At 38.7% G+C, this 22,696-nt stretch overlaps 2 protein-coding genes across 2 annotated transcripts in view; one reads left to right on the top strand and one right to left on the bottom strand.

The window, feature by feature from the left end:
- CMSS1 (cms1 ribosomal small subunit homolog) overlaps positions 1–22,696 on the top strand; it is a 424,788-nt gene that overhangs the window by 27,461 nt on the left and 374,631 nt on the right. The window lies entirely within an intron of this gene.
- The window catches only part of FILIP1L (filamin A interacting protein 1 like), a 42,036-nt gene continuing 24,344 nt past the window's right edge, over positions 5,005–22,696 (bottom strand). The window contains exon 2 of the mRNA XM_027867320.1: positions 5,005–7,902. Coding sequence (XP_027723121.1) covers positions 5,106–7,787 — 2,682 coding nt within the window. The 5' untranslated portion in view covers positions 7,788–7,902 and the 3' untranslated portion in view covers positions 5,005–5,105. The remainder of the gene's footprint in view (positions 7,903–22,696) is intronic.

The raw sequence follows: 22,696 nt of genomic DNA on the forward strand, positions 1-22,696 counted from the left end.
AACAAGTGTTTATTTACCTGCTAACGTATGTATATGTTGTGTCCCTTAATAGAATGTAAGTTACTTATGAGGAAGTATTGTTTTATATTTTTGTTTATCTAGAAATCCTACCATAGTGACTGGCACATAGTTGGGGCTTAATAAATCCTCATTGATTGATTTGATTCTAGGAATGCTCTTGGTTTAGACCAGGGGTGGGGTCTAAACTGTGTAGTTTTCTACTGCTCCATAGTATTCTACAACTGTTGACCACTTTCAATCCCATCCTAACTGTCTTGGGCTCATTATGGCTCTAGTCCATGATGTCAGAGCAGCAAGAATTACCAACTGTGCCAGTCCCCATAGTGGTTTTGTGATGGAGTACCAAATAGCCATTAGAGGCTAAAACTGAGACTGCCTCACTCCTTTTCACTTGTAACTAAGTTGGACTGGAATTCACAAAGTTAAGACTAGCCAACTGTGGTAAAACAGTGTTGAAGTATATATTCAAGCCCATTTTAAGTATAGTAATTCATAAATTCAAATGGTAGAGGGCATTTAAGTTTCTGTAGTCCTATAGCCAGGTTGAAAGACAACTATTTAAAGAAACATGAATTGGGATTTCAGATTATTGATGCCCAGTCCTGGATTCGCTATACTGCAGCTTGTCTCCAGTAAGTAATCTTGAGAATTGTCATTAAATTATCAGTAAACAAATGTAAGTTAAGAAAAAAAAAAACCTCTCAATTTATTTGGATTTTAAACATCTCTCAGTACTTTGGGGAAGGAAGAATACTATAAAATCCAGCAAACCAGTCCAAACAGATTTTTAGGGTCTGAGACTTTGAATTCTGGGGAAATTAAAATTTGGGCCTAAATGGAATCTGGAATTTGAAAGAAGTGACGCCATTTCTTCATTTTAATATAAAAATAATCTCCTTTATATCTTTTAAGATCCTCTTGTTTTTTTGTTTTGTGTTTTATGTTTTTTGTTTTTCACTTGAAAAAACATAGTCATCCTTACTCAACCCTATCCTCCTTGACTGGTTTTGCTTTTCTACTTAAAGATTTCCTGATGCTACCTCCTACCTCTGGCCATGCCATCCTGATTTCTGTGTCTCTTCTGTGATGCCAATCTGTTGCCAAGTTCTGTTGATTTTACATTTCTAATATTTCTCCCATATGCCTCCTTTCCTCCCCTGACACTCTTGCCCTTTGCTGCTGGTCCTCAGTACCTCATGCTTGTGGGCTATTACAATAGCTTTATGGTTGGTCTCCCTGCCTTAAGCCTCTCCCCATCACTGTCCATCTACCATTTATTGCTCTCGTGTAATCTTCCTAAAGCTCAGGTCTGACTGTTTCGCCTCCCCTATTCAATAAACTCCATTGGCGCCCTATCATCTTGAGCATCAAATATAACATCCTGTTTGTAGGGCAGTGCCCTTTATAACTTGCTCCCCCTTTGAAGTCTTCGTAAACCTTATTCATTCTCACTCTTCGATCGAGTAACCCTGGGTTCTTTTCCATTCCTCACACAAGACACTCCATCTGTTGACTCCATACATTTTCACCAACTGCTCCCCATTCCTGGAATTCCCTCCCTCTGTTCTTCGTTGATTCCCTGACTTCCTTCCAATCCCAGCTAAAATCCCACCTTCTATAGGAAGCCTCTCCTGATCCCTACTTAAGGCTGGCCCCTTCCCTCGGTTGTTGATCACCTTCCGTTTATCCTGTATCTCTTGTTTGTACATCGTTGTTGACATGTTTTCCCTCCCATTAGACTGTGAGTTCCTTGAGAGCAGAGATTGTCTTATGCCTGTCTTTGTATCCCGTGTGCTTAACAAAGTACCTGGAATTTAGTAGGCATTTAATAAATGTTTATCAAATACATAAAAAGATGAGGGAAGGTGGAAATCTTCCATATGGCACCAATACAAAGAAATATATTTTCGAGTGAAGAAAGATACAATTTTCTTTTATGGTTTTTTAAAACCTAACCATAAGTATGTACTTCTAAAGTATATGGTTATGTTTGTTTCGTGACTAGATATTTCAGAACCCATCATCATCTTTGCATGACCTGCAAGATGTTTTTAGCCCTTAGAAGTTTAGAAGTGGCTAACTGGGTGGGAGGAAGAGGAGACCTCGTTTTATGTCCCACCCCCGTGCCATCTTTTTGTTGTTCATGTGAACAGAAAATCCTGCAACATAAGAAAAGGGACAGAATTTTACAAGCTTTTCTCCATTTAAGTTAGAGATTTGAATTATCTATCGATCTCTGTTACAATACCCTTATCAGAGCTGTTTCATTTTTATTGTCTTCTCTCCCCATTCATTTTTCACAGGTACACACACATTTTCAGGAGTCAGAAAACATATTTTAAAATTATGAATAACTGTTAATTTGTAGTATGTGAGAGGAAAACATTACAAAACTTAGTTCTACTTAAAGCGATATGTGCCTGGAATGGTGCAAGGAGAATACACTGGGGAATAGGGAATAAGTCCTTGAATGTGTTAAGATGAGAGGGAGCATTTTCTACCCTTTAGCTTATAACATACCCTCATGTAACACTGCAAATGATTTTTTTCCTTTGAATAACAAAAGTGAAATTTTTTCAAATGAGAAATTATCCTGAAAGGTAGGAGGTGATTAATGTTTTTGGTAGTCTAAACAGTGATTTATACTTTTATTACTGAATTCAAGATCCAGCCGTACATAGATGATTTTGTAGGAAAAATTAATTATTTAGAGATCTAAAAAATGGGAGATATTTTTTATGAGTCGTTAAAGGTCTTTGCTATGTATTCAGTTTAGGGGAAATTGAAAAACAAACAAACTTAGGTAAGATTTGTTAATCTGTTAGTATGCCTGAAATTTTTTCTTGTTTTTAAAGTGTGAACTGAAATAAATCTAATGTCTTTCTGGTAGAGAAATCCCTCTGAAAGAAAGTAACTCTTTGAAAAAGCTGTTTTCTTCGGATTTGAGATTAACACTTGGGGTGGTTGGCTACAGAAGAATTGATCTAGGATGACAAAAAGACAATTAGTGCTTTGGAACCATGGGCCTTGGCATAGAGAAATGTCATTGTGATGAAAGCTTTGCAGTCCTTTAGTCTAAGGAAATATTTAGCTTCACATTGTAGTAGACATTGATTCCATGTAGTAATGGATATAGCTTAGGGCCTAGGAGACTGCAATACAAAACCCTGATGTTCTTGAGTTCTTTCTGCTGCTTATTTGAGTTGTGACTGACTGGTCATTCTCTAGCACAAGGCATTTAACTTCTCATGGCTGCTGTTGAAGTAATTATTTAAGGAACATGGCAGTTAAGCATTCTGAAACTCTCAGTAGGTCGGAGGCTGATTTTAGTTGATGCTGGTAAATAATGCCTATCTTTTAAGACTAAGACTTCATATGTAATTTCTCTAAAAGGTTTTATTTAAAACTTAAAATTACTGAAACTCCTTTAATCTGTTACGTATTTTGTAGTATCTTTCGTTCTTGCTGGGTCACTTTTGGTTCCCAAGATAAATGTGTCTAAACACAAGCTTTTCCATGCATCGCCAGACTCTGATTTTTGCCAAACTCACTGGATAATGATGTGAAGTTGGTGTTGGAGTTCGTCACCATGGAGGTGTTTCTGTCAACAAAACCTTAGCTTTATGGTCCTTTAATAATTGATTATACAGAAAAAGCAGAGGATGCTTATGAAGAGAGGAAGTTTGGTTTTATTTTTAAACACCTCTCACAGTTAGGAATGATGAGATGAACTGTTACAAATTTGGGACTGTGAAAACTGACCTCATTGAATTAATATAGTGGTTTTAGAGTTGGAAAAAGGAAAGGGGGTGGTGGGCTGATTTGTTTTGGAACTCAGTCTAAATCAGTAACTCACAACATGGAGTGGGTCTCCCAAAAGTTTCATTCAGTCTTTGGACTGAGTGGACTTAATATAATCAATAAATCCTATAATCCAGATTCAAAATACTTTAGGAATTTGAATGGCTCAGTTCCTTGTAATTTATAAAGGACACAACTGGTAACTAAAGAATAAATCAGTTCAGGTTATGTATATAATTACTCTAGGCACTTTCTTTTTTCCCCCAAATGAGTTCATTCTGAGTATCTTTGGTTTTTATTTGCTTGTTGAGATTAAAAACAAAAACAAACCTATGACATAAGCTGAGTACAATGTAGTTATTAGAGGTGTGGTATCAAGGAGAAAAACCTCAAGTCTTTCGTGAACTAAATTGGAAAAGAATTATGTCTTTTCTTTTAAACTGGGTTAGTGACTGTTCTAAGCACAAAGTTTGTTATGTGACAATAACTGACAGTATAGGTTGGATTTTTTTTTCTTTTTATATTTTTAGACAAGTCATAGAAAATTAATAAACCCTTAGTTGCCCCTAGAAAACTTTCAATTTCTTGGCCGGTCACAGACCTATTTTTCAAAGAGTGTTTCCTATCCTCATTTGGGACTCAGAGGATACAAACCAACTTTAACAATAGCTTAGGTAAAATAATTCTGAATTGAAATAGAAACACATGCTAGACTATCTGTTCTTTGGAGATATTTGTGCCATTCATCCCCTTCTTTTAGTGTGGATATTCAAAAGTAAATGAGTAGTAGGTCTTGTTTTAAGGGTAGAATTAAAAGACACTTTAAAAGTAAAATAAAATTCTGATGTACATGCAAAAATGTAACACAAGATGACCAAAAGAAAATCCAGCAAGCAATGGTAAAAATAACAAATTATTTACTGTTTTATAATGTTAAAATATTTCACCAAGACGAATTGCAGTCAAAATTAATGTGAGTTATGGAAAATGAAATACATAAAGATGCATTTATACAAGTACAGACTAAATATTTTCCATACAGGTAGGTAAATGAAAAAAAACAAAAAACAAACGATATACAGTAAGTGCACACTTGATATGACTATGCAGGCAAAACTTAGTTAGTTTTATATATTCTTGTACAGTTCATGCACAAATCTCTCCCAAAGTAAAAGTTCAGTCTTTTTTTTTTTTTTTTTTTAAATTTGGAGAGAGGTAAGAAGAAAGGGGAGGGGGAGTAAGTTCCTTGTAAGAATGTCAGTGTGGATGATGATGATGAGGGGTCAGTTATATATATTACTTACTGTAATTTGTGATTGTCGAGGGAGGGGCGTGGTCGTTGGTGTGATAGTAATACTGCTGGTGACTTTATTTGTCGCTTTGCCTGATGTTCCATTAATTAGGGCTGGAGTTCGGTTATCTTGTGGTGGAGTTGAAGGACTGGCAGGCCTCACAGGACTGGCCACAGCTTGCATGTAAGGGCTTCCTAAGTGAATGTGGATTTTGTTATCCTCAGTAGTTATCACACTTGAACCATTGCTGTTTGACCTTTGAAACTGCCACGCTGACTGTCTCTCTGGGGAAACTCTGAAGACGGCGTGCTTGGCACCTATCTCCACCGGCTCTGGGGACCGTCCCTGTTCTGGGGAGCTTGCTGAGCCAGTCACAGCCAAAACATGAATGGGAGACATTGTCCTTTCGGGAGTTATAGAGCCACAGGATTCTGGGGTTGGTGCTCTGGCAAAGGTAGCCATGGTAATAGGGGCTGTGCCTTGCTCTAAGTTTATGGGGCTATCAGTAGAGGTTTTTGACTTCACTGGTGTTATGGAGGCATTTTGAATAATGGTTATTCTTTGCTTTGGGGTACCACAGTTGGGTATCACTGCAGTGCTTGTGTAAGAGTGAGGACTTTCTGTCGTAGGACTTGTAATTTCAAGAGTGGCTGTATTTTGCCCATGGTCTGGAGTAACCTTTATGTGAAGAGGTTGACCAGGTGTGTGACTTAGGACCAGATCCCCAGGTTGCACATAACTTCCATTCTGTTTGGCTGGTATTTTTCCATTCTGAGGATGACCTTCCTTGGATTTCATCCAAGGGATCCATAACTTCCTGTTGACCGGATGTGCAGTAGATGAGTTACATTTGAAGGACACCGTTGTCTCATTGTCATTGGGTTCTTCATCCTCATTATCACTTTCCTCATATAACTGCCCATTAATTGCAGCTCGTTCCAAAGGGATGAGACTTTTGTAATCAGGAGGTTCATTGTCTGCTGGTTCAGTTTGGACTTCTTTAGAAAATACTTGAAGGTCAGAAATTCTTCTTCCATTAAGACTGGGTCGGAGACTCTTACTGAAATGCCGATACCTCTCTAATTCTTTGGTGAGGTTTTCAATCTCTCTTCCTAAGTCTCTATTTCTGTTTTCTTGTTGATTGAGTTTCTTTTGTAGAATTGTATGGTCACCTTGTAAGTGACATATTAAGTCTTCAGTTGCCATATATTCATGAATTTTCTCCTTTAATGCATCTACCTCCCTTGAGAGGTGACCAGACTTGGCTTCTTCCTCTTTAAGCCTTTTGAAAAGCCACTGTTCCTGACTAGACTCTGTCTTTTCTGCTAACTTGTACCTAGCAAGTTCCATTTTAACATCCTCAAGTTCCTCCGATAGAAATTTAGCCTTGTCTCTTTCATTAGCATAGCGTCTCTCAAGAGACTCATATTCATCTTCAGTTTTCATGAGATCATCTTCAATAGCTTTCATGTCTTTTAATTTATGCTTCAGTCGCTCCACCTCTTGGGAAAGCTCTTTAATCTTATTATTTTCTTGGTGTACAACTATTGTTGACTTACCAGTCTCCTGTTTTGATTTGTTTTTGAGAAAATCTTTCTCAATAGCTTCTAATGATTGGAGTCTCTTTTTCAGAATGTTAACTTTTGACAAGAGATCATTTCCTTTCTCTTCTTCTGCTTTAAGCTTGATTTTCAGTTCATCCCTCTCTTTGGTCACGTTATACACCTTTTCCTCTACATCCGTTTTGGACTTTAGTGCTCTTTTGTTTTCCTCAATTAACTTTTCCGTTACCAATGTCACTTTGCTTTGTTCTACTTGAAGCTGAGATGTAACAGCCTGTAGCTTGTCTTCCGTCTGCTTCATTTTTTCACTCATCGTTTTCCGTTCATCAACCAGCATCACTGTCAGTGTTTTCAATTTAGTTAAATCCTCTTTTAGGGTGAATTCTGTCTTCTCCAGCTTACTCTCAATTGTTTCCAACTCCTTGAGTCTCACTTTTAAACCATCCAGTTCTTGAGACAATTGCTTTGTCGTCATCTTTTCTTTTTCTAGATTGCATTTCAGAGCGTGACACTCCTGCTTGCTTTTGCCAAAGGCATCCTCCAGTTTTTCCAAATCCATAATCCTCTTGTTGAGTTTGTCAACCTCCAGTTTAAAGTCCTTACTCTGGGATGTCTCCTTTTCCAGCCTCTGGTGGAGATCTCGGCACTGCTCCTCCATCTTTACGAACTCTTCATCTTTGCCTTCCATTTCTAGTACTCTTTTCCTGAGTTCTTCCACTTCTGCCAGGATGCTGGAATTACCACCTTCTCCCTTGTTGATCTTTTCTGTTAGGTCTTGTAATTCTTCTTCCGCTTTTCGTAAAGACCTATTTGTCTCCTCCAGCTCATCAATTTGGCGGCTGAGTGCTGCTAGTTTTAGCCGGAGCTGTCGGTTTTGGCTGTCCTCATTGGTGAGTTTGGCCATTGTTGCTTCCTGGCTGTCGTGGAGCTCCTCGGTCTGTCTTTGCAGTTCCCTTTCTAGCCTGCTTGCCTTGTGCTCTTCTTCCTGAGCTTTGGCTTCAGCAATGGCCAGTTTCTCCTGTGCTTGCTCAGCAGTTGTGGTCAAGTCTTGGATTTTCTGACTCTGAAGGTTGAGCTGTTCAGTGAGCCTCTGTTGTTCATCCACAACCATCAAGGCAAATGATTTCAGTTTGGTCAGCTCCTCCTTGAGTGCGGTGACTTTCTTCTTGTTCTCTTGTTCTCTTTGTTTGTGGTAGGCTGTTTCTTGGTCTATTAGCTTTTTAAATCTGAAAAACACAAAAGTGCATTCTGTTTTACTACTTTTGCTTTAGTGGATTGTTTGGGAGTAAATCATTCTGTAATTTTGGAAATCGACATCACTGGCTAAAGGACAGTATTTGGAAGACATTATGGTGTGGTAAATAAATAGGGTGCTGGATTTTGAATCAAGAAGACCTGGCTTCACATCCTGCCTCCTAGACTTACTAGCTTTGTTATCTTGGGCAAGTCCTTTAGCTACTCTAGCCTCAGTTCTTCATCTGGCACATATTTGGGGTTGTATAAGTGATGGAGTTGGAAGTGGTGGCCACCTAAAAAAAAAGGTGGCCCTTTCCACCTAAAATTCTATGATTCTGTGGATTCTTTATTTTTTGGAGGGGAGGAGAACCTAGATAACAAGTTTAGATGCTTGCTTGGTGCTCTTACTTGATAACAGTTTAGGTTTCCAAAGAATGCCAAGGAGGGGGGAGGTGGAGTGGGAAGAGAATCTGTGAATAAGGATGATGCTGTTTTAGCCTGGAGACCATCATCTGAGGGCATTAGCTTAAGCACTTTTACTCAGGGTTTATAATGAGTGGGAGGTTTCGCGTTTAAAATCCAAACTTCCTGACTTGATAAAAATCTTAAGGTTCTGTTTGATTCAGTTCTTTTACTTTGTTAATATACAAACACTGAAGAAGCACTGATCACAGAGGACCGTAATTATGGCTGTAGAAAGAACTCTAGATTTAAAGCTAGAGGACCTGATTTCTTGCTCTGCTACTTAGGACTGCCTGGATGAATTTAAGAGAGATCCTCTCCTTTATGTCTCAGTTTCCTGGTCTATAAAAATAAAATCTAGGACTTAATGACTTCTTAAGGTTTCTTCCAGTTCCAAATCTGCATATGATACTGTGATTTTGCTGCATTGAAGAACAACAACTAGAATTCAGAGATAACTCTTATTTCAATTTTTCATCCAGGTAGATGCCTACTCTTCTTCCACCTTTCCCCAAAACAAAACAAAGCACTTAATCCAATTTGCAATGTTTCTATAGCCTAGTAAATAGTCTTTGTGAATTGATGTGTGTGAAAAAAAAAAAAACCTTATTGGGTAGGCAACCCTCTGGTAATGAGCTTTCTTGAATTAACCAAACAGATCCTCAGACAATAGACCTGTTAGGACTAAAAACTAAAATGCTATTCCTTTTCTCCAAAGCCTTTTCAGCTTGGTAAAAAATGCCAGAATTTGCCTTATTACCTACCTCTTTGACCTTGGACAGACCACTTAGCTTCTGTGGGTCCCAGTTTCTTCACTTCTAAAATGGGGGAGTTGGGCTAGTGAATGGGAATAAGCATTTATAAGACCCAACTACGTGCCATGCACTGTGCTAAGGTTTTACCATTATTATCTCATTTGATCCTCACAGCAACACTGGGAGGTAAGTACTATTATCACCCCCACTTTACGGATGGGAAAACTGAGAGAAACAAAGGTTAAGTAACTTATGCAGGGTCAAATAGCTAGAGAGTATCTGGGGCCATATTTGAACTCAGGTCTTCCTGATTTCAGGCCCAGTGCATCACCTAGCTGACCTAGGTGGCTGAAAAGGAAGCTTTGGCAGTTTTCTAGCGGGCTGGAAAAGTATGCATTCTTATATTTTAAGTTTTATTGTTGTTGTTGTTCAGTCATTTCAGTCCTGGCTGACTCTTTGTGACCCCATTTGGGGTTTTCTTGGCAAAGATACTGGAGAGGTTTATTGTTTTCTTCTCCAGCTCATTGTACAGATTTGAGGAAATTGAGTTAAATGACTTGCCCAGGATCACAAAGCTAGTAGGAGTCTGAGGTCAGGTTTGAACTCACTCCAGTCTCAGAACTCTATCCACTGCCTCACTTAACTGCCCAAAATCATTGTTGTCCTTGCTGAAAGCGGGCTATCTTTGCTACACATCTGCAGTCTCAGGATTATAGAGAGCATGGGAAAAAGAGACAGGAAGTAGTCAGAGGTTCCTGTGAATATACTCATGATACCACTTGGTCTTTGGGACTATACCTGTTACTTGACTTTGTATGTAAAGAGATGTTTCTGGACTAGAACTGGAAGGAACTGGATTTTTTTAGTAGTGGCAAGCAGCTTTGTGTTCTCCTAACCACAGACTTCAGATAGTTAGATGGAGATAGTTTGTGAAAGCATTTCTCTGAAAAAACAACTGGCCACTGTGGGATTTGAATTTGGCCATATATTTACAGCTTTGGCTTACATGTACTGGTATTTAATTTCTCAATAATGCTGTGTGGTACTTGAATCAATTCATCTTGAGTCAGGCTGATTTGAGGTTCATTGAGCATTGTGTGTTCTTAGGCCGCCATCCTTCAATGAGATTGGAGTAGGTTTATCTTTTAGTTATATTACATGGGATTGATTTTTTAAAAAAATTTTTGTTGTTGATAAAAGACTTTTTGATAGTAGATAACCCTCAGGCAAAATGGATCCTAAAATGCAGAATCTTCCATAATTCACTATTTCTTTTAATCTGCCTGATTGACCATCCCATTTTTCCTTAGTCTTTAAAAGGAGTATATTAATTATACTTTAATTGTATTATATTAATTATAATTTAGTATGATTATAATTTCTTTAATTTTTAATGATTATTATGCACATTTATGGTTCTACTTGTGATATTTCATTGCATCTTGGAAGTGACCCTGTGTTCTCAAAGACTGTTTTCAGGGGAACAAAAACCTCACTAGATTCCCCCAAACTGTTGTGTAAGGACCAGCCTAGCTAAGCAGAGCGACACCAGAAAATAAGCTAACAGGTGGCAAGTTTTTAAGATTGAACAACAGAACATCCTTGGTGAATAAGTATTTCCTGCAATTGGTCTTTTAAACTACACTGTTCCAAATATCAAAGATGTTCTCTGGAATTTTGGTTTACGCTAAATATTTAGTGACCCTTCAAGTCTGTTAGGCTTTTGGGATCTAGAGTTGAAAGGGACATGTCTTATTTGTGGAGTGTTATTAATTAGACACCGTATGAACATACTCTATTTCATGGTCACAGACTGTGCTTCTAATAACCCGAGCTGTGCCATGGATCAGAAGGAACCTTAAGTCAAGTGTGTGATTTAAATCAATTTAGATTTATCACTACTGCTTAAAAAAAAAAAAAGACTCAAAATGTACATTTTGATTTAGAAGGGCCAAAAGATTGTTAGATGTGATTTTTTCCCCCTCCCCTCCCACCAGTGTTCAGAGGTTTAAATGTGGGATAACAAACATTATATACTTTTTATTTTATTTTTAAAGAACCTAGATGTGTGAAGCTGACAAGTTGAATAATGTCCCTCTGAGATAGAAGCCTGTGAATAAAGATACCATTTGTTTAAATTAATTTTAAAAGTAAGATTCCATCCATCTCTCTATCTGTACATATATGCGTGTATTTAACAATTTCAGACAAAAGTAGTTAACATCACTTAGTCACAGTATTCATAAACATGTCCAATTACTGACCCCATAGGACTAAAGAACATTTACTGAAACCTTTCCAGTAAAAACAGGCCTTGGAAGCTGGTTTTATAGACATAAATGTGAGGTGGTTGGATCCAACTGTGTCTTGTTACAGCCTTCCTTTCATGTTTCTATTATAGCTCAGAACTTATATAACGTATTGTGGTTTATCACTGTAATTATATGCAATACCAATTGCTTACTTTTCCTAAAAAAATTATATCTGTCATTTTGAAAGCTCTTTGTTGTTAACCACAATTACTCTTGTTTTACAAATTACATACTTCTGAGTATCTTTCCCTTTACATATTTAAAGACCCCCAGAGGTATGTGCACATATTTATTTCCTTCTGGAAGTAATAAGGTTACAAGTGTCAAACAATTATACTGTATGTCATTCACATGAAACAGTTGGCATGTTTCTAAGTGTTTTTATGTCGTTTTCATCTTTCTGTAGGAACTGTCACAGTAGTGTTTTGAATGGTTTTTAGAGAGGCTAGGTCAGAGTAGGTATGCTAAGGTAATTATTATGTAAAAGAACTTTTGAGCCCTTTATGGGAAGGTTCCCAAAGTAACATTATTATGGTCCTTTCAGAGGAAGAGAGCAACAGAAAGTAATAAGAACTGACACATTACAGTTGTGCTTTAAGGTTCATATGCTGCCTTCTAAACGCCACCATCTTATCTGAGTCTTTCAAGAGTCCCATGAGATAAATAGTATCAGAGCTTAAGTGACCCCTCCATGGTCATGAAATTGGTGTCAGAGGCAAGATGTGAATCCGGGTCTTCCTGATTTCAAGAACTAGTAATCTTTCAGTCTTACCACATGGCATAAATTTAGGGAAAGAATCTGACACTCCCCAAACAACTCCTTCCCCTCTCTGATTTTTCCTAATCTTACAACTGGACAATCCTCTGTCACCATTGAGGGGCTTGGGGCAAATAGTGACTTAGTTACAAGATAATGAGAGTCAGTCTCAATATGTCACAGCCTTGTGTGAGATCCTTCAGATGCTGACCTGAAAGTAGTAGAAGAACAAATGAAAAGACTTTATCCACTTATTAGAACTGTACTAGTTTTGTATTTAAAATACAACTTAACAAATCTGCCTTCTAATTAGAAAGCAGCTCTCAAATTTTCAGGGTCTAGACTTGTTTTTGAAGGAAAGAAAAACAAAAAAAAAGGGAGGGTAATTAGAGGCAGCTAGGTGGCACAGTATGTAGAGTGCTGGACCTGGAATTCAAATCCTGCCTCAGATAACTTTGTGATCCTGGACAAGTCACTTAGTCTCTGTCTGTATGTTTCCTCATCTGTAAAATTGGGATTGAAAAAAATAATAATAGCACCTACCTTACAGGGCTGTTATGATGATTAAATGAGATAAGCACTTTGCAAAAGGAAAAGAAAATTACATGATAACTTTTCTATTTAAAAGGAATAGTAAATTGTATATAATAGATTTGCATTTTCATGTGCAATCTTTTTTTTTAATTATACTGTTATGAAAATGCTTGTTTTATCCTATAAATTAAAAATAAAATAAATACAAATTTAGAGAAAAAAAACCCTTAAAGTGCTATATAAATCCCAGCTATTATTATTGTTATTAGCCAGCTGTTAAAAACTTTCAAGCTCTTTCAAGTAGCCTGAAATGGTCTACTTGGAAGACAGTTCACACCCACCCAGCTCAAATGCCCTCTCCTCCATATGTAGTCTTCCCTGGTCCCTGAAGCTAGAAGTAATCTCTTATTTTTCTAAATCTACCTAGCATTTTGTACCTCTTACTGCTTTTCATAGTCTGCCTTTTATCTTAGCTATTTGTATATACTCTTTGTATATCCCATAGTGCTTAGCTCAGTGAACTGCCTATAGTGAATGTTTAATGAATATCTATTTAACAAATGAATTCATGCATATGTGGGTCTAAGCCCTGTGGGCCAATGTTTCTTCATCCTTGTCCCCTTCCCTGGCAAAAACCCAAGTCTGTAGTAGTTTAGTTGACTTAGAACTGTCCTGCTTTCTCTTTGTGTCATACCCCACCCCCAGGTGCTTTCTGCTGCCCTCAATGAACAGCACATTTCAGTGCGACTTCTTTTCATCTTATAAGAGTAAAAAAGCCAACTTGCACGAAAGATTGCGCTGATCATGCTTGATCCATGATGGCCTGACACTAGGGGTTTGTTTGTTCAGCCTTAACTTCTAAAGTATTTAGTGTGTAGTGCATAAATATAGTGTTAATTTGATGAGTTATTAATGGGGGAAAAATTCAATCTTCCTCTGGAAAATCCTTTAGTTTTTGCTATCTTTCACTCTTATAGGTCCCTAATGAGAAGAGACTTGTTGCTTCATTCTGATGAATTCCACAAGCTCTTGATCACTGTTTTAGTCATTGGTTAAATGTTTCTTTCAGCAATAAAGCCGGTCTTTCACTGCCTGACATAGAACGACCATGTCTGTAAAAGATTCTTTGCCAAATAGGGCAAATCCAACTTTTGCCCTCTCATTTCCATTTCTCCAGACCCTAAAAAATCCTGTAATGATGAGAATATGTCTCCATATGGTCTCATGTATCTATTGCAAACCACTGTTCAAAACATGGGCAAGGACCCATTCAGTTGCCTGGTTTTAAGATTGGGAATGTTTCCAGGGATGTATTAGGATGTGGAATTGGACAATTATCTCCTCCATTCAACAGATATTTATTGAGTACCTACTATGTGCTAACTATTTTTCATTTTGCCTGTCTTTTGAAAACCTCTCTATGAATATAAAGTATCATTACATTAAGTTTAATGGGACCTTAACTCATTATAGGAGGTGGCTAGGTGGTACAGCAGATAGAGTCTGGAGTCAGGAAAACCTGAGTTCAAATGTGGCCACCAACACTTATTTGCTGTGTGACCCTGGGCAAATCACTTAACCCTGTTTGCCTCAGTTTCCTCATCTGTAAAATAATCTGGAGAAGGAATTGGACACAATTGGAAATCAACTTTACAACAACAAAACTCATTATAGTATCATGGGTTCTATTAAATGAATCCATAATCTACAGTTGGGATAGAAACTTCCTGGGGTTAAGCAAGTATCTTCAAAAGCCTAATGAGTCTATAGATCTTTAAGATATCTATCTGGTTTACTATGACACTCCCATAATCATGGCTAGGATTTTATTTCTCAGCATCTATTATTTGCTTTAATTTTTCTGCCAGAGTTGCCTACTTAGATTAGTTGATTGTTTTCCTTCAGAGATTTACCAAGTTTCTGCTAAGCAGGACAGCCAGATCATTAAGTTCCCTTGAATTGTTAGTTTTATCAGCTAGCAGAATTCCTGGTCTTATGGCAAGGATTAGTTGGTCTGTGGCTATGGATCTCTCCCAGTGTATTTTGTAGTAGTTATTTTATAAGATGTAATTACTAATGTTAACATTCTGAATGGACAGAAGCTGAATGGATTGTGAAATAATTCCTAAGTTTCAAGCCCTTTTATTGAACATTGTTTCACACTTTTCATTGGGCTCCTGAGGCAGTGTTGTTCAGTGGAAAGTGTGCTGGTTTGGAAGTCAGACACTTGGGTTCACACCCTGGCTTTGTTACTTTCTCTGTCTGTGTCTCCAAGGAAGTCACTTAACCTCTAAATTTTCTCTTGTCTAAAATAAGGAGATTTAGACTAGATGACCTCCCAAGTCCCTTCCTGCCCTGAATGTAAGATCCCAAGATGGGCAGTTAATAGCTATTCATGGGATGTCTATCTTCTTATTGTACCCATCCTTTCTTCAATAGAACTGTGCAGTATTTAGTGTCATTTTTAGGCATGCTTATAAAAATAACTGTGAAGAGTCTTTTTCATTTTATGTATTCCTGTTTCCTTTATTTTTCCCCTCAACAGTCAAAGGTTTGTTGTTTTTTTTTTTTTAAATCACAGAAGCAATAGCATACCATAGCCATAATGTCATGAGTCAGATTCATTTGGCTTGGTCAGCATGATCTCTTAGAACAGTAACACTTTTTTTTTCTTTGCATCTGCCAATAGAGTGTGTGTCTGTCTGTGTCTGTTTAATGTCTTCATTATTTAAGATCGTGCCATCATGGAGATCATTGAGAAATACTATAAATGGGGTGACTACAAATCTAGTGAAGTGAGTTCCTTAACTGTTTCCCTCCCTTGTGAACGTGGCATTTGCGCATGCAGTGATGGAAGAGGCAGATGAAGGGGGAAGTGTTTGGTAGTGAGAGGTGCGCACAGTGAGAGTAAGACTGTATGACTTTCCTTCCTTCCGTCATCACCCGTTTGCGTTATGATTTAGGAACTTAACTTTATTTCTCTGCCCCCTAAATGGGGTAAATCATTTGTGATTTTTGTGTATTTTGTATTACATGAAACCCGAATAGAAATATAAACTCTGAAGGCAGTGTCTTTTTTCCTCCAAGTTTCTCGCACAGCGCTTGGCAAATTTTCAGTCATTTTTCAGTCATGTCCAATTCTTCTTGATCCCATCAGGGATTTTCTTAGCAAAGATACTGGAGTGGTTTGCTATTTCCTTCTCCAGCTCCAGCTCGTTTTACAGATGAGGAAACTGAAGAAAACAAGGTTAAGTGACTTGCCCAGGGTCACCCAACTAGTAAGTGTCTGAGGTCAGATTTGAAGTCATGAAGATGAGTGTTAGTAACCCTAATTGCGCTCATGAAAAGAAGGAAAGGTTTTTAATGCCCAAGTAAATAATTTTTAAAGTAAAGTTCTAATACCCTTACATTCAGCCTCTGGGACTCTGGTAAAGAAAAAGAAAATGTAATATTCTGTCTGTCTTGTCTAGATGTTGCAGTGGATAGAGTACAGGGCCTGGAGTCAGGAAGACTCATCTTTCTGAGTTCAAACCTGACCTCAGACAGTTACAAGCTGTGTGACCCTAGGCGAGTCACTTAACCCTTATGCCTCAGTTTCCTCATCTGTAAAATGAGCTGGAGAAAGGAAATGGCAAACCACTCCAGTATCTTTGCCAAGAAAACCCCATATGGGGTCATGAATAGTTGGACATGACTGAAACAGCTGAATGACAACAACATACAGCACTTACTACGTGCCTGAAAGTGTGCTAAGTATTTTGTAATTATTATCTGATTTGATCCTCACAACAGCCCTGGGAGGTAAGTGCTATTGTCTGCATTTTACAGATGAGGAAACTCATTTTACAAATAAAGTGATTTGCACAGGGTAACCAAGCTAGTAAGTGTCTGAGGCTGGATTTGAACTCAGGTCTTCCTGACTCTAGGCCCAGTGCTGTATCCAGCTGAGCCACCTCAAAATTTATGTGTATATATATTTGTACATACATAAAATATGCATGTTTATATTACACATATATTTAGAAATATACACATACACAAAAGATTACTACCACCACCATCCTTCACATAGAATTTTAGGCTTGGAAGGGACTTTGGAGCCCATGTAGCCTAACTGGCTTATTTGACAGATGGGGAAACTGAAGTCCAGAGACATAGTAGAGCTTGTATGAGATCACATAGCCAGTTCATTGGTCTTCCCACTCTATCATACTGCCTCTGGTAAAGGTTAGTTGGGAATCTGAATAGACATATCTTTCCCCCTAACTACTCTTCCTCTTAGTCAGAACCAATTAGTCAGAAAGCATTTATTAATTATCTACTTTGTTTTAGGTACTAGGGATCCAAAGACAAAAACTAAATCCTGCCTGCCTGCAAGGCGGTTATAAACAAATAAATAAACACAAAATATATTTGAAATAAATACTTCGGGAGGAAGTTGGAAAAGCCTTCAGGAGGAGGTTTCTGAAACTATTTGAATTAGTCAATCAAGCAAACATTTATTAAGCACTTAGGGAGCTAGGGATTCCAAGAGACCAAGGGAAGATGAAAATGTGTTCCAGGAATGAGGGACAGAGAGCCTGTGTGGAAAGACATGGAGATGGAGAATCCATTTCCTGGAAGGATTTATCCTGGAAACAGCAAGTAAGCTAATTTGGCTGGAATGTAGACTTGGGTAAAGTGTTGTTGTTCAGTCCTTTCAGTTGTGTCTGACTATTCATGACACAGTTTGGAGTTTTCTTGGCAAAGAGACCGGAGTGGTTTGCCATTTCCTTCTCTAGCTTATTTTACAGATGAAGAAACTGAGGCAAACAGGGTCACACAGCTAGTAAGTCTGTGATCAGAGGTGGGTAAAGGGTAGTAATATACAATAAACCTGAAAAGGTAGGCTGGTGTTAGATTGTGAAGGGCTTCAAATGTGAGACAGAGACGTTTGTATTTTGTCCTGGAGGCTATGGGAACTCCTGCACCTTTTTGATCCGGGGGAGTGATGTCAGACTCATGATTTAGGCAGCTTTGTGGAGGATGCATTAGAGAAACTAGGGACAAATAAATGCTTGTTGACTGAGATCACACTTGAATCAGGGAGACCAATAAAGAGACTCTTGCAGTAACCCAGGAAAGAGGTGATAAAATCCTGAACTTCAGAGGGGCAGAAGGGAAACATAATGGTAAGGTAGAATGCCACAGCATTCTTTGTGATGGATTGGATATGCAAGGGGAAGGAGAGGGATGAATTGCAGGACTCTCAACCTGGGCGGCTGGAAAAGAATTGTGACAGAAATAGGGAAATGAGGATGAAATGTGGGCTGTGGAGGAAAGATGGTGAGTTCTGTTTTGGATATGTTATTAGAGATCCCTATGGTACATTTAAGTGCTAAGGGGTCTAATAGGCAATTGGTGATGTACTGGAATTCAGGAGAGAGTAGGTTTGGAAATATATGTGTGTGCACACGTACACATATTTACTTATAAATATAGATCTGAAAGGCATGATTTTGGTCAAGTCAGACAACTGAATCTCATTTTCCTCTTCTCTGAAATAAAGGGCTTGGACTAAATTATTCTCTTACGTCCCATTCTGTTATAGGGTTTTATAAGCCTGTGTACCATCTGTCACCACGTTCTGTGGAGTCTGACCTCTTTAGTTTATCCCATCTGTCCCCACTCTTCTCTATTTCCACTACTGTCGCCTGCCTGGACTATTAAGGAATCTTCGTCAGGCCACCCATCCCTCGCGTGGCTGCCTAAGTAATCCTCCTGCTCAGGTCTTCAGGGCCTCTCTAGTGCTGCTAGGTCTTCCACAGTCTGGCATAATCCTCCTTTTCTAGCATTTTCTCATATTACACATCTCCATATACTCCTAAACATGCCCTGTGTTCCTCACTTCTTTGCCTTTCCCTAAGCTGTTCCCTATGCCTGAAATATCTACCCCACTAATACTTTCTGGTTTTACTATAATGTATATATGGGCAGGGACTGTGTCTCTTCTTGTATCTGTAGAGCACCTAGCAGAGTATTCTGAATGAAATAGGTAATTAGTGTCTGTAGCTGCGTCCCCAGCCATCTTTTTAAAGAGCCCAACTTAAATGCTACCTTCTTGTTAAATCCTGTTATTTTTTTTGGTTGGTAAGGATCCTCCCCATCAAATAATCATACAGTCTTCATGGTTGACGTTTGGGCCTTAAGATTTGTAGAATTCTTTTTTTTTTTCCCCCAAGTGAAGGCATTTATTGAGGGTGATGCTCTCTAAAGGGCTGAGTTCCAAAAGGAACCAGCAACTTCAGTAAGACAAGACAGGCAATTTTATAGGGCCATGATACTGATTACACAATAGAAATTATGAAAAAAAAGTCAGGAGGGGTTTGTCAAGGGATTAGGTAATAGGGGAGGGGTTTATTAAGGGATTAGGTAATCGGGGAGGGATACCAGCCTTGGTGGAACTAAAACCCATAATACATACAAACAAACCCTTTTCTAGGGGCCATTAATATATGAAAATGATATTATAATAAGCCTCTGTACATTATAAGTACACCTGAAAGACAGCTTTTGCTATTACTGCACAGGTGCCTACTTAGGGAAAGTCCCTTCTGTTGTTTGGGATCAACATCCTGCTTGGGTATCCTTTTTTTTTTTTTTTTTCAATTTATCTTTTTTTATTTTTATTTTTCAACATTTACTTCCACAAGATTTTGAGTTCCAAATTTTCACCCCATCTTGCCCCTGCCCCCACCCCAAGATGGCATGCATTCTGAATACCCCTTCCCCTAGTCTGCTTTCCCTGCTATCTCTACCCCCCTTCCCCTTCTATTTTCCTGTAGGGCAGGATAGATTTCTGTACCCCATTTCCTGTATTTCTTATTTCCCAATTGCATGTGAAAACATTTTTTTTTGAACATGTATTTTTTTAAACTTTGGGTTCCAAATTTTCTCCCTTCCCCCCCCCCACCTCATTGAAAAGGCAAGCAACTCAATATAGGCTATACTTGTGCAGTTATGCAAAACACTTCCATAGTAGACATGCTGTGAAAAACTAACTCTATTTCCCTTAATCCTATCCCGCCCCCCCCATTTATTCTGTTCTTTCTTTTGACCCTGGCCCTCCTCAGAAGTATTTGCTTCTGATTACCCCCTTTCCAAATCTGCCCTCCTCTCTATCATCCCCCTACTCTATTGTCCCCTTCCCCTCCTATTTTCCTGTAGGGTAAGACAGATTTCCATACCCAATTGAGTGTGTATGTTATACCCTCCTTAAGTCAAATCCTATGAGAATAAGATTCACTCTCACCTTCCCCCAGTTCCCCTCCACTGTAAGAGACTTTTCTTTTCTGTTTTTTTTTTTTTGTGTGAGATAATTTACCCCATTCTACCTTTCCCTTTCTCCTTCTCCTAGTATAATCCTCTCTTACCCCTTAATTTTATTCTCCAGATATGACCCCTTCATCTTCAACTCACCCTGTGCCTTCTATCTATCTATATATCCATCTATCTATCTATATACATACATATAATTTTTTTCCATCCAACTACCCTAATACTGACAAAGGTCTCATGAGTTACAAATATCATCTTTCCATGCAGAAATGTAAGCAGTTCAACCTTAATAAGTCTCTTATGATTTCTCTTTCCTGTTTACCTCTTCATTTTCCACTTGAGTCTTGTATTGGAAAGTCAAATTTTCTATTCAGCTCTGGTCTTTTCATCAAGAATGCTTGAAAGTCCTCTATTTCACTGAATGACCATTTTTTCCCCTGAAGAATTGTACTCGATTTTGCTGGGTATGTGATTCTTGGTTGTAATCCTATCTCCTTTTTCCTCCAGAATATTATATTCCATGCCCTGCGGTCCCTTAATGTAGAAGCAGCTAAATCTTGTATTATTCTGATTGTGTTTCCACAATACTTGAATTGTTTCTTTCTGGCTGCTTGTAATATTTTCTCCTTGACCTGGGAACTCTGGAATTTGGCTACAATATTTCTAGGAGTTTTCCTTTGAGATCGGTGGATTCTTTCAATTTCTATTTTGCCCCCTGGTTCTAAAATATCAGGGCAGTTTTCCTTGACAATTTCTTGAAAGATGATGTCTTGGCTCTTTTTTTGATCATGGCTTTCAGATAGTCCAATAATTTTTAAATTCTCTCTCCTGGATCTGTTTTTTCAGGTCAGTTGTTTTTCCAATAAGATATTTCACATTGTTTTCTAATTTTTCATTCTTTTGGATTTGTTTTACAGTGTCTTGATTTCTCATAAAGTCACTAGCTTCCAATTGCTCTATTCCAATTTTTAAGGAAGTATTTTCTTCAGTAATCTTTTGGACTTCCTTTTCCATTTGGCCAGTTTTGCTCTTTAGGGCATTCTTTTCTTCATTGGCTTTTTGGACCTCTTTTGCCATTTGGGTTAGGCTATTTTTTAAGGTGTTATTTTCTTCAGCATTTTTTGGGGTCTCCTTTAGCAAACTGTTAACTTGCTTTTCATGATTTTCTTGCATCACTCTCATTTCTCTTCCCAGTTTTTCCTCTACTTCTCTTACTTGCTTCTCAAAATCCCCTTTGAGCTCTTCCAAGGCCTGGGACTGACCCATATTTTTTTGGAAGTTTTGGATGTAGGAGCTTTGGCTTTGTTGTCTTCTTCTGGTTGTATGTTTCGATCTTCTTTGTCACCAAAGTAAGATAATATAGTCTGACTCTTTTTGCGCTGCTTACTCATGATCCCAGCCAATTACTTGAGTTTTAAACTCTTTGTTAAGGTAAAAGTCTGCTCCCAATGTGAAGAGTGTACTGTCCCAAGGTTCAGGGGTTTGTACAGCTGTTTTCAGAGGTACCTCTAGGGACCTGTAAATTTTCAGTTCTTCCAAGGTGCTATGATAAGGGGCGAGGTGTTTCCTCTCCACAGCCACGACAAGCTCCACTACGCCAGCATTTCTCTTCGCCCCAGGACCGACCCTCAGAACTGTGACCCAGATCCAAGCACAGGTAAAGCAAGAGATTCCTGCCTCAGCCCTGGCAAAGAGATCCCTGCAATCCCCCTCTGATCAACCACTCGATTCCCCCTCAGTCTGTGGGCCGAAAGCTCAGAAGCCAGTCGAGGCCCTCAGGGCAGCTGAGACCTAGTTCCTCTCTCACTGCGGTCACAGACTTTTCCCACTTCCTTCCACGTTGTCTTTGGCGTTCGTGGGTTGAGAAGTCTGGAAACTGCCACAGCTGCCCACGATTCAGTCCTCTGAGGCCTGCTCCAGGGTCTCTGGCCTGCGCACCCATGCCAAACTGCGCTCCTCTCCCCGCCCGGCACGATATACCTTTCTGATCAGCCATCCAGGTTGTCTTGGGTTGGAAATTTGTTTTACTGTTTTTTTGTGGGTTCTGCTGCTTTAGAATTTGTTCAGAGCCATTTTTTGTAGGTATTTGGAGGGGTTTGGGGGAGACCTCTAGCAAGTCACTGCTTTCTCTCTGCCATCTTGGCTCCGCCTCCTGTAGAATTCTTTATCAACATTACTTCATTAGACCCTCAGAAGTCCTGTGTAATAGATACTTATAGGTGTTTCCATTCACATTTTGCAGGTGTGGAAACTGAGACTGGTGTGAAGTAACTTGCCTGGATGCATAACTAGTTACATAACTAGTAAGTATCTGTGGCAGAATTTGAACCTAGGCCTTCCTGACCTAAAGTCCAGTGCTCTGTCTACTACTTCAGTCTTCTTGAAATCACAGATTAGCTCTTTAAGGGACTTTTAAGAAGTCATCTAGTGGTAGTCCCAAGTCTCTCATAGAATGTTTTTGTTCGGTTGTGTATGACTCTTTGTGACTGTGTGGACCATAGTGTCTATAGTGTTTTCTTGACAAAGATACTGGAGTGGTTTGCCCTTTTTTCTTCAGTTCACTTTACAGATGAGGAAACTGAGGCAAACAAGGTTAAGTGACTTCCCAGGGTCACACACAACTAGTAAGTGTTTGAGGCCAAATTTG

Source organism: Vombatus ursinus, unplaced genomic scaffold (genome assembly GCF_900497805.2).
Source record: "Vombatus ursinus unplaced genomic scaffold, bare-nosed wombat genome assembly UNPS02001419.1, whole genome shotgun sequence".
Lineage (NCBI taxonomy): Eukaryota > Metazoa > Chordata > Mammalia > Diprotodontia > Vombatidae > Vombatus > Vombatus ursinus.